This window comes from Podarcis bocagei (assembly GCF_964188305.1).
Source record: "Podarcis bocagei genome assembly, chromosome: 8".
Classification (NCBI taxonomy): domain Eukaryota; kingdom Metazoa; phylum Chordata; class Lepidosauria; order Squamata; family Lacertidae; genus Podarcis; species Podarcis bocagei.
Genome location: NC_138133.1, coordinates 43295475 through 43311159, shown reverse-complemented (window position 1 = coordinate 43311159; position 15685 = coordinate 43295475). Strand labels below are relative to the sequence as shown.

Here is a 15685-nt window from a genome sequence, read left to right as displayed (position 1 = left end):
GTGGCAAGCCACTATTAAGCAGCAGTCCTGTGCACACTTACCTGGATGTGAGCTCCATTAACTATAATGAGACTTAGGTCTAAGTAAACATGCATGAGAATGTGCTGTTTAAGGTGAGTGATGGCTTTGCTTCTCAGCAGCTAGAACTGCTGTTGTAATAAACAAAGTTTAGGCTGTGTTCACAGTTTTCCCCCATGCATACATCACTTCCTTATATGCTAACTGAAGCCACTGCCTTCGATGAACAATAAAACACTTAAGCAGCCATTTATTTCTGCACAAAAAACGGGGAGAAATAACCATCCATGTTACAGCTAAAGTCATTTATCTTACTTTAAATCAAATGTAAACAATTGTAGTTTTCCAGTAAAGATGAAGGCAGATCTGATAGATAACTTTTTTATATAAAAAAAAGTTGCTTCATAAAATTCAGCAGCTTAAAATCTTTAATCTGACATCAGTAAATAAGATCATGTGTCTTACCAATCAAACCAGATTTCTGCTTTCTAAATGTACAACCAGAAATTACAAGTTGGCTTTATTCCATCATGCATAGCAGGAGCAAAATCCTTAGGGGGAACAATTGGCTGTTATTCTCCAGGAAGCTAGGCAGACTCTTCTATAATCGTTTAATAAAGATGTCCCCAAATCAACAGTGCTTGCCTCGCTGAGCAGGGCAGCATAAAACATGTGCAGAACATTGCCCTTTGTAACACCAAGAGAAGGTCTGATTGGTTTTCCATTTATCTTGCATGCTGTTTTCTACTAGAGAATGATGCTCTAGATCCTAGAATGTATAAAATCAATAGCGATTCATATCTTAAGCCTTTCTAAACCAATTAAGGGTGTCCAGTTAAAAAAGTGTAAATAACTGTTCTTGACGAAAATACACAAATGTGTGAGGAGGTTTAGATATTAAGAAAGGAGCAGAATTCACAAGCTAGTGTCCTTCGACAAGGTGATGTCAGGCTGTCTTGTACACTGCTGCCACAGTATGTAGATTATACATTTTGGTAGTCTAATTTACTTAAGTTTTAACTAAAGAAAAGTCCTGAAAGTGTTAGGGCCAAGCTCTTTGCAGCCGACCTGCAGGATTTTTTTATGAATGCAAAATGCATCAGCTAAAACGGATTGGTAATTAACAGGATCAGAGCAAGCATGAAGAGGAAATTTCTCTCTCTCTCTCTCTCTCTCTCTCTCACACACACACACACACACACAGAGAGAGAGAGAGAGAGAGAGAGAGAGAGAGAGAGAGAGAGAGAATCCTGAAACTGGTCTCTGCTTTGAGACACCCATTGACACCTCTTATTTGTTCGCAGAAGAATCAGTGTTCCTGAGAAAAGGCACCCAAACAGGTCTTTGTAACTGTGCTTGCTAATTACTATTGTCTTTGGTATCCTAGTCTCCCACCATAATTACAGCCCTACACTTGGGAAGGTTAATGTCACAGCTGAAGAAGAAACCGTCAGTTGTGCTTAACACTGGAAGTAATGCAGAGAGACATTGAACCGCTGTGTCACATGTGTCTGGCAGCAGAATAGTGTCAATGTCAACATGACTTGGAAATTTTCTGGGTAGCATGGCTTGTCCTGTGCATCAGTACTGTGATTTTTTTCTCTTTAACCAGTTTGTACATAGTCTAGTTACTATGCCCTAGTGCAGGGCTGAAGAACAGGGTCCAGCTGACAGGCTGCATCCTGAGCTCACACACGGGCCACTTGGACCACCCATTTGTCAATCACGTGATTTCACCACAACATCAGGTGATGTAACTTCATATGGTGTGGTTTGTTTGGATACCGCTTTTTGGACCATAGGCCCCCAAAAGCAGCAAGCAACATTAACACATACATATAATCAACCCAAACAATATAAAGCAAAAACTTTAATATTAAGCTATCAACTATGCAATTGGAGTGCTCTCCCAATTCTTTCCTTTATTCCTTGGCAAGTGATGCTTGGATTCAAGCCACTCTGCAAAGAAAGAGGAGGAAGAATTGGGGATTTGGCATCAAATGCAAGTCTCACTTCCAGGAGGGATTAACTTGACCCAGGAGCCCCCAGCAGAGCTTTCATCTGGTGCCAAATTTAAGGACACCAAATGCAAACTTCACTTGTAGAGAAACAACTGGGAACAGCCTTTAATGCTTCTGGTTGTTCCTTTGCAAGTGTGACATCAAGTGTTGGAGGAGGGCAGCATGTGCCAAATTAGGATCCCTGCTGAGATCCTAGCAGAGGATGCAAAGACGGTCCTGATACATATTCAGGGAATACTGAGTTGTCAGCTGTATAGTGTGCAGTACACTATTTTGCACGACTCAGCTGCTTTTCACTATATACCAGCATACCAGACAGTTCGGAGAACTAAGATTAACTATCTAGCATATAGTACTGTGACTGTAAATCACTTCTGCTGCAGATCAAATGGCATTTCCCTTTACTTGCACAAAATGCTTCAGTATTCAGCAATGCTTAACTCAATACAAGAAAACAACAACATGATGGAATTTGACAGTCCTATACTCAGTGAGAAATGAAAGTTCAAACATCTGCTAATTAGTTTAAATTCTGTCACATGTTGGTTTCAACACACTTTAAGTAGAGAAGTGAAGTGCCAGTGGTAAAGAAATAATTTGTGATGTTATCTCCTCATTGTAGCAAGCTATGCAATTCTTTGAAAAATGGATAAGGATCCTGCACATTTTCTATGTCAGTCAAGATAATTGTATTTGGGTAAGGCCAAACAATTTTATACCATTTATATTATTTTCTAGTGTATTACTCTTATCTCCTTATGAGATGGCAGAAGAATCTGTGCAGGAAAACAACAAAAGAAGCCAGAAATATTATTATTTTTTTGCCTGAATATGCTTTTAAAAATAATTATTTAAAATATTAATAGCTCAGCTTTCAACAGTATCAATATCAGGGTGTCATACAACATACACTTTTCCTCATGTCATGTGCACCTGCCCATACCTCACGTCATCTGATGTCAGGTCTGGGGCAAGTAAAGCCACAGCTGACTAGGCTATCAGGCTAGCCAAGCTAGTCTCTGGGGCTTAGTTGGAGGACCCTAACCTGGTAATCCTGGCTGACTTGAAGTAGCCACATGAAGGCTGATGCTGGGCCAGCTCAAGACCATGACCTCCATGACAACCATGGGTCTCTCTCAGGTGGTCATCAGTCCAACACACCAGGGAGGGCACACCCTTGATGTGATCTTTGCTCCAAGTGTTATGACAGATGAACTGAAGACATGGGGAGTGCAGTGCACTGCCTTGTCATGGTTAGGCCATTGTTTGGTTAAGTTTGGACTGACAAAATTCTCAGAACTTTGTAATATAGTTTGGCAACCAAAAATGCATCCATAATTATATTATAAGCAAAAATGCTTATGAAATGTATTTATTGGTGCAGATGATTTTTAAAAATGAACCACATTAGGGGAAATTATGTGTAAAATGTATCATTAAGGAAAACTGCATGTTAGAATTCAAATTTAGACAAGATACAGAGGACATAGTAAGCAGAGGTGGTTCCACGAAGAGAGGGAAAGAGTTGCAGAAAGGTAAAAAACTGTTAATTAAAAATGATGAAGATGAAAGGACAAGACTGATGGCCTGTAGTACCTGAGAATTTATGAAATCCCTTCAGTATTGAAACTTTTTTTTTAAGTATACGTTTTTTAAAAATTGCTATGACTTTTCAATGAAGAAGAGTGTCCCCTTGTGCAACAAATATGTTTGGAACTTACAGATCCCTATCCATGCCCCCCCCCAGCTACAATTCCCAGTTCCTTGGGAAATAGGTCTCACTGTGAACCTCTTAAGAATTGTAGCTCTGTGAGTGGGATTAGAGTCTACGCTTAAACTATAGTTCCCACGATTCTTTGGAGGAAGCTATGGTTACTTAAAGTGGTATGGTGCTGTTTTAAATGCAAAGTGCAGATGGGGCCTTGTTCTGTTTAAGATCAGCTGTCACAATATGTTGTTGTGTTAGGCTGGGGAAACTATCACGTTTGGGATGCAGGGATTGCTGCTTGAGCATCACAAGTTGTGGATTATGCTGTCAGTCAGACAATCCCGGATATTGAGGCAGGGCAACAATTTCATGTGGCAGCACCAAGCCGTCAGCAGTCACCATCTGCTGAGTACATTATAGCATCATGTCACATACCATGTAAAGACACTTCAGCCATCATGCATTGGATGCAGTTCTAGAAACATGATATACACAGCTAATCTGATAATATAAATGAAAGGCATGATGGCAAGATGGACGTGCCCAACTTCCTTTGTACAACCAGCTATTGTAGCCATATCAGACCAGCCAGTAGCTGTGTGCGTGTGACTGAAGTGCCTGTTAGATATTTAATCCTGCCTCCAAGAAATGCCATATAAGACTGCATGCCTGTTTCATCATCCACGGTACAAGTTGAATTCTAAAGTAAAATTAGCATGTGTAGAAGTGTCCATCCAGTGACCTCATATGAGCTATCAATATCAACTCTACTAGAGATAACCAGTAAGTAATTTAAAATTCCCTGTGCAGCTAGAAGATTAATTTGGCTGCCAGTTCACATATTAGTATCACTTTCAGCTATAAAGAACTGTGAATTGCTGTACTTACTCATGACTGCTAACTACTTCAAGGTACCGCTGAATTGACTTTTACAACATATGGGTGTGTGCTTGGAAATACTCATAATTTCTTAAAGGTGCATGAAATGCAGTGAATGAAAAGTAGTTTATACATCTGATTCAGACAGAAAGAAGATGTGCGTGCAGGGCAGGGAAGCCTTCCAGAAGTGATGCTAAAGTTTATCCATTGTTCTTTATAAAGCAGATGAGCCTTTTCTTTTTCCTAACTTCTATTTCAGGCCTCTTAATGGCTCCCGAGAATACTGTAGGAGTAACATGGAAGCAGTGCTAAAACTGCCGGAATGCCAAATAATAATCAGGCTTAATCTCTTAATCCATCCTCATAGATTTTGTCTCTAAACCTGTTCAAAACTATCTGGTTCATCTACCTGCAGTGTCAGTATAACACTTTCTCTGAAAAGGAAACTCCTCTGCTTTATAAAGCAGCTGCTCACCTTTAGGGGTTCCTTTTCAGCCAACCATGCTCAATGCACAGCCATCAGAGTGTGGGGCTAGCAAGTTGGGGAACTTATTTCTAAACTAGCTCCAGATCTGAATCTTTTAGTGTGCGTAAAGGTTAAGGTAAAGGACCCCTGACAGTTAAGTCCAGTCACAAACAACTCTGGTGTTGCGGTGCTCATCTCGCTTTACTAGCCGAGGGAGCCGGCGTTGGTCTGCAGACAGTTTTTCCAGGTCATGTGGCCAGCATGACTAAGCTGCTTCTGGTGAAACCAGAGCAGCGCACCGAAACGCTGTTTACCTTCCCGCTGGAGCGGTACCTATTTATCTACTTGCACTTTGACGTGCTTTCAAACTGCTAGGTTGGCAGGAGCTGGGACCAAACAACGGGAGCTCACCCCGTTGCGGGGATTCGAACCACTGACCTTCCGATCGGCAAGCCCAAAGGCTCAGTGGTTTACACCACAGCGCCACCCACGTCCCTTCAAAAATATGTGCGTTAGGCAGCATTAATAACAAAATGTTCTATACATATTAATGTGAAACTCTACATAGCTTAGACTACCTGTAAATGTAAATTGGTACTGACATCAAGTTGTTTTCCATCACTTTGGGTGAGTACAGTGAAAACAATGTTTACTGACATTTACTTATCAAAATCTAGATTTGTGAAGAGTGTGCATAAAATTTGCATTGTAAACCAAACTAAGTTATGGGTATAAAATGAATACAAGGCATGGTGTATCTTTATAATGTTTCCCAAACAAGAGGAGCATTTTGATAAACTTGGTAGGTTTGGATGCAAGAGTCCCAACTTCAATCGCTATGAAGTTTGCTGAATCGAGCATGTCTTGGTTTCTCTGCAGAACCTAGGTTTGTTTACTGATGACATGTGTTTTACAAAAACAGTAGCTAATGAAACCCAGGATCTGATCATTTTAAAGTGAAAACTCTCTTGGAAGTGTCTCCTCCCCAGAGTCCAGTCTTCTCAAACTTTTGTATCATATAAGCAAAAGTTTCCTTTCAAATCTGCTGGCTACCAATTGACAAGTTTTGTGTCTCTGCCATATTTAATTCATTATAGTTACCTAAGAATGCTTATTAAGAATGTTAATAACCCTTAGAATAATGTGTTTCATTGACAAATTTAAAGTCTGCTATCTCTCAAATGAATTTCCCATTGACATTTGTAACTGACTTATTTAACAATTGACTTCAGCTGTTAGGTAAACCTTGCAAACTGAGTTATGCACTGCAATCCTAATTACCTCTGTGTTCCATGGGGCTAGCTCCTAAGTACATTTAGAATTATAGGCTGGAGTGGCTTTCAGAAATTAGGCTCCATGTCTTCAAAGCAGAAGTGCCAGCTTACAAGGGTGATGGGGCAATGTCCCAATTTCCCATTGTCAAGCATGTGATGTATCAGTAGGTCACTGGGCCAAGAAGCAGACTGTGTCCTTATCCAGTGGCAAAGTCTGGGCTCTCAAATTTCAACAGCACCCTGTGCAACACTAAAATTTGGCGTTTCCCCCAGCTCCAGCTTCATCTTCAGCATTATTGTGGCGCCTCCTGCAGGACTCTGCCCAGTGCTGCCGAACTGGTCGTGCTACCTTAAAACTGCTTCTGCCTTATCTCAATGGTATCCCTTCTATGGAGAAAAGGAAAGCATAGGTGCACTTGGAGACACTGCTGTCATGAGTACAAAACTGCCCTTCATCCCTGATACGGGATGGCCCGGCCTTTGCTGACAGGGATCTGAGAGTGGGCTCCAATGTGCTTCTGCACGCAGACTGCACAGAAAAATACTCTGTGCTCCTTGAAATACGTTTTGCATTTCAGAAGTACATTAGCTTGATGTAACAAAAGTAGCCAGTAAGTTTTCTCTTAAAACCAAGTGCCGTACCCTTTAAGAAAGGAGAGGTTGTTCCCTCCTGCCTTTCTCCTACCTGTCTTCTGCTGGACAGACACTAGATATCCTGGGGATACAAACTTGCAAATCCAACAATATGCAGCCAGAAGCACATGGTGTCTGTACACATCCTAAGTCTGCAGATGGGTTGGAGAAATTGCTTTTTAAAAAGGAACATATTAGTAAGCCAGAGTGTCTAGACTATGCTGTTGTATGTTTCTTTTCTAAGCCAAGCAATTCAGTCCAATCTATTTTTTAAATTGTTTATCCGGCCAAACTGAGCACTGTGGAACATCGGCAAGTGCCCATCTCAAAAGGAATTGTGCTAAAGTTAGAAACCTGATTTAGGTCCCATGCTGCAGCTGTTTCCTTCTTCGCATGTGCCTTGGACACGTTGGTGTGGATCAGATTCTACCTATGGAAGAAACAAAAACAGCAGGCAGAGAAAGGAAATGAGGGTCAGAGAGTGGGCTTTGATAGTTTGCGCCAGACTGGGGATCTTGGGAAGTTCTGTTTCTTCTGAACAATGCGGAGAAAAACACATTTTCCATGGGGGGGGGAATTGCTGTTACAAATAGCTGCCTGACAATGGAGACAAGCACTGTGAACCTTTTAAGTCAGGGATTTAAACAATGCTATTGGTCTGTATTATCAAGCAGAACAGACAGACAGATAAACAATGAGCTTTCAAATGTGTTTCTTGTGGTTTCTATTTCCCTGACTGCAGGGCTTTGTGTGTGTGTATTTTCCAGAGAGAGTTTTAGGAATTGTTACAGAACTGGCAGCAAAATGCCAGACAGAGATAAAATGAACTGCATGGTATGCTTATTTTGCATCAGTACTTTGCATCTGGTGCTCAGATGTATTTTTTTCCTCAGTTGGAAGCGATATAAAGAATCCTGCCATATATACACAAAACTTTGCACATTGCTTTGGATGCTTCTACAGAGTTCTACATTACAGGTTCTGTCCTGTGTGTCCTGCCACAGGGCCTATGGTTGGCATTCCACTTGTCTCAAGAGAGCCATGTTCCCACAACAACAAACATGAGGGCACAGAGACAGTTGTGCAGAGCAAAGGAACTATATACAATTTCCATATCACCAAACCCTTCATCGCCACAACACAAGGCATGTGCATAGCACATGGAGGGAGCACTGAATTCTCTTCAGTGCTGCCTCATGCACAGGAAAAAGGAAGGGCTGGAGCTTAGTGAGGCTCTTCCAGGCACCAGTGGTCCCATTCACAATGGGGGGGGGGCTATAATATTTTAGAAGGAAACACAGAGCTTTTAAATTTATATCTGTATGGTTTTTAGTTTTAAAAAAGCATTTACAAATAAACATACATTTCTATGAGTGTATTGTGTATAAAAGTGTGTACACACATGTTTAATTTATTTAATTTATTTTTATTTAAAAGCATTTGTGTACCACCCAATATTACAGAAATCTTTTAAGCAGTGCACAGTCTAAACACAAATGTCACTAAAACAAAAACATAACCTAAAACTATTTTTCAAAAAGCAATATAAAAACAAATAACAGCAAATAAAACAGAAATTCAGAAGATTCAGACATGGAAAACAGGGTCCAATCATACAACTCTGGGAAATCCTGTACAAAATGTTAAGTGTGCACAAGAAGGAAATGTTAAGTGTATCTTGCCTAAGTGTTTTGCCTATGTGTTCCTTGGCTAGGGATCGGCTGTGTGAAGTAACCTGCCAAGTTTTCTGCTAGGGGTCTAATGAGTTATTCAGTCTCACTGGGCATCAGGTTCAGGTCCACAAATAGAATCTTTTTGCCATTCAAATCTCATTACTGCATATGTCAGATTTTACACATTCTGTGTTATGTTTTACACATACATGGTTACCACCACCCCTGCTTTTCTGTTAGGTTTTCAGAGCAGTTAATATCTCAAAAAATAAAATAAACCTTTCTTCCACTAAAAAGGAATCATGTCACAGTGTGCTTTTTCATAAAGGAATGAGACACTTTACAGACAAATAACCAACTTCAGGAGGCTGTGAATGTTTAAATGCAGCTTTGTTGCTTTTCCCTCTGGATACTCCCTCAACAGGGAGAAAAACAGGAAATGAGTGGTTATTTTAACTGAGCTGTTCATGGCATAAATACTAACGTGATTCATACAATTTCCCCAACTTGCGCTGAATGCTATTTCCACCTTTAACTCACAGAACTATTCTATGAAAAAGAAGATTGTGTTCTTTAAAACTAATGATCCATTTCTTTTGTGTAGGCAGCATGGCTGTTTTATGGGCAGTTCAATTGTACATCACTGCAAAAGTGTTAAGGAATGCTTCAAATTGAAATATATATAAACCTTGATTTTTAATTTTTTTTATTATTTCTAAAAGGTCAAGTGCTGTAAATACTGGCCGGATGACACAGAGATATATAAAGACATTAAAGTTACTCTAATAGAAACAGAGCTCCTGGCAGAATATGTTATTCGAACATTTGCCGTGGAAAAGGTTAGTGTTTAAAGATATAGTTTCTCATATGTTTCTAATCATGTCTGTGTTAAAGTTGCAACATCTTTAAAGTCAACCCTTTTTCCAAACTACTTTGTGGGTAATACTCTACTGCCCCCTAATGGTGAGGTCAGGTTCCCCCCCCCCATTTAAACAGCAACATGTTCCTCTCCAGTGGCTTATGAAATAGAAGTGGGGGCAGGACTTTAAATCGCTATTGTGTTTTAAGAAGTGCCACATTAAGGAATTTCTGCTTTTGTTTTCTTTTAAAATGCTTTCTGCAACATTCCCGTTTCTTCTCTTTTTATTCAATGATGGATGGCCAGAGAGGTGCCCATGAAATCCGAGAAATCAGGCAGTTCCACTTCACAGGTTGGCCAGATCACGGTGTACCTTACCATGCTACAGGACTTCTAGGATTTGTCCGGCAAGTCAAGTCCAAAAGCCCACCAAATGCAGGCCCGCTGGTTGTACACTGCAGGTTAGTGCAATGAAAAGGCCTTCTGGCATGCCTAGTTGAGAAGGTCACTGTCTAATTTTATCCCTTTAAATTAAACACGCACTGGGCTGAGCTGTTTGTAGTCAATGTTAATTTGAATGCCATTTTTTTTTTCAACCACTGCTGATCGACAGCAGTCTGTAGACAGGTTACAATGATCTATAGCATCCTTAATAAGAAATTGTTACCCTCAAATGTGAAAGATGTCAGCTACATTGCTGAAAACCCTAATGATATATTTAAGGCACATTCAAATGATGTTCATTACGTATGCCACTCAAGAATCTGTTTTCAAATTCAACGGCAAGCACTTTCTGAACTTTTAACTTGTACTAATTGTGCTTTTGTATTTACAGCGCCGGTGCTGGCAGAACTGGGTGTTTCATTGTTATTGACATTATGCTAGATATGGCAGAAAGGGAAGGTGTTGTAGATATATACAACTGCGTCAGAGAGCTTCGGTCTCGAAGAGTTAACATGGTGCAAACTGAGGTATTCCCATCACCCTTTCCTGCCCCAGTCTCTCTCCTTGTGCATAAGAAAAATGCATTTCATTTTACCAGAAGTTAGAATTCAAATCCATTTAGGTGATGTGCCCTGTTGCTGCTTCCTGGCATTATTTAGCATCAGCTTCTTGTGTCCGATAAAGATGGAGCCGTGCAAAAGGCTTATAATATGCATTAGAGTGACACAGTAAAAGTGGAAAGAGAGGTCACAGAGTGAGAAATGAAGTAGGGAGGATGAGACCACAATGGGTGGCAGTAGGGGTTGTTGGCAAGGTGAGGCTGGGGTGGATCAGGAAATATTTTGCAGTACATATGACACCTAAGGAGAGACTTCAGCAAGCAGAGGAAACTCATTTACTCAGTACTGTAGGGAGTTTTTTATTAAGTAACTGTGGCTGGCCAGTTCCTTATTGGAAGCATAAATGCAGTACATGAAGTCTCCTGCTGTTGTTTCCCAGCAGCTGGAGCTCAAGAGACATGCTGCCTCTGATCCTGGAAAGTAATGTGCCACAATCAAGGCTAGTACTCACTGACAACATTCTTCTATGAGATTCTCTAATCCCTTTTAAAAGCCATCTCAGTTGGTGGCCATCAACACCATCATGAGTTCCATAGTATAGCTCTGCCCTATATGAAGAAATGCATTTCCTGCTGCAGCTGTCAGCTCACTGATGGTGGTGGGTTGAAAGCATATACACTTCTGCAAGGAGGAGAGAACAAAAATGGGACTAAGGGGAAACTGAATGCAGTCCAGAGTCGTAAGGTAGAATAACACCTGCCCTTCATATTTAGTGAATTACAGTAAATATGTAACACAGTAGTATTGTACTATAATAGCGGATACTGTAGTTGGTTTTCCAACAGCATGTGCAAAAGCTGAAAACCACATTTAGTTCTCCATTTTTTCATTGGGGAAAAAACTATCATTTATGTGGGTACTATCACCTATCTCTTTACTTCTACAGGAACAGTATGTATTCATACATGATGCGATATTGGAAGCTTGTCTGTGTGGGGATACCTCTGTTCCAGCCTCTCAAGTTAGATCTGTATATTATGAAATGAACAAACTGGACCCTCAGACCAATTCAAGCCAGATCAAAGAAGAATTTAGGGTAAGCCATGGGCCATGGATACATTTTTAAAAGCACAACAGGACAATGGCCTTTGTATTGTAAGGTTTATTTGTTTGTTTTAAAGTGTGAGACCAGAATCTTTCATTATTCTCTGAAGCACAGACTCTCTTTTAAAATTAAAGATACCCATAATCCTGTTCTGAAGGCACATTCATTGCCAATCAGCTCTTCCTCTCATAATTGTTTTGTTGTTGTTTGTAGACCCTTAACATGGTGACTCCAACTCTGCGCGTGGAGGACTGCAGCATAGCACTTTTACCACGGAATCACGAGAAGAATCGGTGCATGGATGTGCTTCCTCCAGACAGATGCCTACCTTTCCTCATCACGATAGATGGGGAAAGCAGTAACTACATCAATGCTGCACTGATGGATGTAAGCGCCTGTCCTGATCTTAATAGTCTGGAAAATACAGAAAAGCAAATTCAGCAAAAGGGGGCTCAATTTTTTGCGCCTGAAAAATGACTCCCCTCCAAAAGTCTTTAAACTTTTGGATATATTTGATATTCTAGATTTGTTTTATCAAATCTATATGTATCAATATTCTTTAAAGTCTGAAAGCTTTATTAAGAGAACTAGAAAATGGGGAGGGGGAATATTGACAAAGGAAATGGCCTAGATGTCTTATCTAGTACTTGAATATTAATTATAATAACACCTAAGAGGGAAAAGAGCTATTCAGAATGTCAAAAACAGTACAATCCTGTGCATGTCTACTCAGTTGTTTGTCATTAACATACCACAATAGGATTTACTCCCAGGTAATTGTGTAAACAATGCGGCCTAAGTCAACCAAACAGCATAATGAAAAGTTTGCAGCAGTGTTTTAGTTTTCTTTCCTTCTAAATTTCATAGCAATTAACGAAGGAAAATAATAGTTGCTAGTTGGTATAGGTAGAATGCAAGCCATTACGTCAGTCACTCTGTTCGTTTCTGAATGAGTGAACATTTCCTAAACATGATTCTTTCTCCCTCCTCTGCTCCCCCCATTCCAGTTAAATGCAGCCATGGAAGTTTTAATAGCACTAATAGGGTATCAGTACAAGGATACTTAAACATGTTTTACACTCTCTAGAGACTTGTAGAGTATCGCTGACATTTTAGAGCAACAGTAATTAAGGCTGTCACACATGCCAAGAAAGCAGACTTTGGAGAAGAATGAAAACATTTAAAATAACCTTCCATAAAAGCAATCCTTTAAAGAGTAATAATAGTAGTATGCATTTATATAATGTTCTCTGAGGATTAACCTGATTGTAATAAAGGTGTGCAGAAAGATTGTGCATAGGTAGGGTTGTTTCATTGACATCCATTGATGGTTGCCATCATCACATATCTAATGCAGCCGCATGATTGGTGGGAGGCAATAAAGGTGTCAGAGATGCTATGGGAGTGGCTGGTGGCGTTAGTAGATTTGCTCCCGTTTCTGTAGGTGTTGTACTTTGCAGCTAGTTGAGCATGGGCTTGCAACTATCTTGTTCCTGTATTAGCCCTAACATAATAGTGGCCATCTTAACTGGACCATAGGATTGCCACATAATATATAGTTAATCTATTCATTGTTTCTAACATACAGTATGAGCAGACCAGAGGTTCTGGCTAGGTTCCATTCCTCCCACACTACACCACTGCTCTACCCACCTTTTCCCCCTTCTATTGGTAGTATTCATTTAATGTGCAGATTTCAAGAGTGATAGGCTGGTTCAATGATAATATTACTATAGCACCAGTGTATATTGAGGCTCCATTTGTGTAGGTGGGACCTCGAAACAAGCCATGTCCCTGTCCAGCGGTAATAAAATTGCTCCATTGAATATTCCAGATCCATTCAACAACTGCTGCCCCTTCCATGAAGTCTAGCAAGTCATCAGATTTCACCAGTAAAGTTCAGCTAATAAAGACGTCTGTACATGTCCTCTGCTTCTCTCTCCCATGCTGTTCTGAAGCTGTTCAATACCGCTGTCATCTATTAATGCCCTTAGACTTGAGTGCCCTTTGTTGCAGCTGATACTTTCTTATTAAAGCTTTAATCCTGACAGTTTTGCTCGGTGGAATTATCTTTTCTCTTGTTTTACAGAGCTATAAGCAGCCTTCAGCTTTTATCGTTACCCAGCATCCTTTACCAAACACCGTCAAAGATTTCTGGAGACTGGTTCTAGACTACCACTGCACATCAATAGTTATGCTCAATGATGTAGATCCAGCACAAGTAAGTCACATAAATGCGCTGAATGAAACATCATCATAACTAGCACCTTCTCGCTGTATTCTATCATTTGTAAAGATCCTTTCTGTGAAAAACTTGATGCTCAAACCTAGCTCCTCTAGTCCCCATAATTTTAACTGATATTGCATCTTTTTCAAGCCAAGACTCCTTCAGGCAATGTGTTGTAGAAAATTGTTGTTGGAACTGTAGCTCGGACTGTTACTCATTACTCATTCCCATTCTGACCATTAACAAAATGCCAGTCGACTGGTTTTAGTTGCAGTTCCTTTTATGCAGCTGCTCCATTTGCAGTGCTGGGGAGGAACACTGGAAACAATTCATTTGTTTAGTGGAGTAATTGTCAATAGACCAGTTATACATAAGCCCCAAAGTTGTAACTTTTAGTTAACTTATTTTACATGTTTAATCATGTTTTATTTATTACATTTGTATCCTGCTTTTTGTCCAAGGAACCTTGTGTGTGTTCTGCAAAGAAATTAGTCCACGCTATTCTATCAACAACCCTGTGAAGTAGATTAGAAAGAAAAATAGTGACATAAGGTCTGAGCTTTTATTGTTGAGAGGGAAATTTGAAGTTTGGCCTGAGTCAGACATTATCCATCGTACTACGCATATGAGCTCAACTTCTATTCCTTGGGGGTTGAAGTGCAACTTACTGCAACTGATATTACCTTTCTGAAGAAAATGAGCATTGATCAGAGTCAAACCTTTTCTTTTTTAATTGGATAAGGCTTTATATGTGTATCTCCATTGGAACATCCCCCCCGCCCCCCCGTGGAATATAATGCATCAATCTGAGAATAATGCACTATATTGTAGGGCATGCCATTTTAGGGGGTCTTCAACGAGGGGTCTTAAAAATATGTTTTGAGGTGTGAGGAATTTAAATCTATTATTTTTGTGGTTGGACAACATTTAGCTTGCTAAGTCTACATTTGATTCAAAAGCACATAAATTTTACTTACTTAAAATGTCAGATAATACTATAAAAAGGTTTCTCTGCATAAAACATATCCTACTAAGTATACAACAATACCTTGTAATCATAAAACAACATTAGAAAGTAATGACATCAGTTAAACAGTTCTTAATCATGTTTCTCATGTGTATACACCCTGCCTGCTGCCTCTATGACTTGTTTCACACACCTCTCTCTAGGCTGAGTATGACAGGGCCACTGTAGAACTTGTATGGGCTTGTCAATTACCTTGTAAACTTACTACAGCGGAAGTAAACATGCCAAAAGATGTTCATATACCCCATCAGACTAGTCTATCATCTCAAACAGGGATGAAACACTGGGGTTGATAGAAGGTGTCAGAAAGATATCCCAGTGTCCCATCATTTTTACCCCTCAAATTAGTAATCTTTTGGACACCAGCTCTCCACTCCTCACTGTCATCTAGCACAAGAGTGTCTGGATTATCATTTCTCTGAATGCATACCATGCTGAGCTCTGGATGCTTGCAAAACAGCATCCACCGCAGCCTTCCTTTGGTAGCAAAATGGTAGCTGCCTATCTTGGCATTAGACTCAAACAGTGGATGCAAAATGCAAAATTCCTGACCACTGTTCCTATACAATTTCATGCCCATAGTATGTACTTATTAATTAAATGTTTTAACTAAGCAGTGTTTGGAGTGGATTCATCATGAACAGTTTTAATAGTTACAGGAAAGTATTTGTATTAGCATTAGAATAATTTTGTTATCATTTTTATGAAAATCATCACTAATGCAAGTCAGTTTTTACAAACTTAAACCCCAGCCACACTCACCTATCTCAAGGGAAATATATGAAATGCAA

The 15685-nt window shown here is 39.9% G+C and overlaps 1 protein-coding gene and 1 long non-coding RNA gene across 5 annotated transcripts in view; one reads left to right on the top strand and one right to left on the bottom strand.

The window, feature by feature from the left end:
• The window catches only part of PTPRM (protein tyrosine phosphatase receptor type M), a 407502-nt gene that overhangs the window by 382042 nt on the left and 9775 nt on the right, over positions 1-15685 (top strand). For all 4 annotated transcript variants that reach the window (XM_081205534.1, XM_081205536.1, XM_081205535.1 and 1 more), the window contains 6 exons: positions 9395-9511; positions 9838-9992; positions 10367-10502; positions 11482-11631; positions 11854-12027; positions 13730-13861. In XM_081205534.1, coding sequence (XP_081061660.1) covers positions 9395-9511; positions 9838-9992; positions 10367-10502; positions 11482-11631; positions 11854-12027; positions 13730-13861 — 864 coding nt within the window. The remainder of the gene's footprint in view (positions 1-9394; positions 9512-9837; positions 9993-10366; positions 10503-11481; positions 11632-11853; positions 12028-13729; positions 13862-15685) is intronic.
• Positions 11920-15685, bottom strand: part of LOC308593353 — a 45404-nt gene continuing 41638 nt past the window's right edge. The window contains exon 3 of the long non-coding RNA XR_014010902.1: positions 11920-12054. This is a non-coding gene — a long non-coding RNA (uncharacterized lncRNA). The remainder of the gene's footprint in view (positions 12055-15685) is intronic.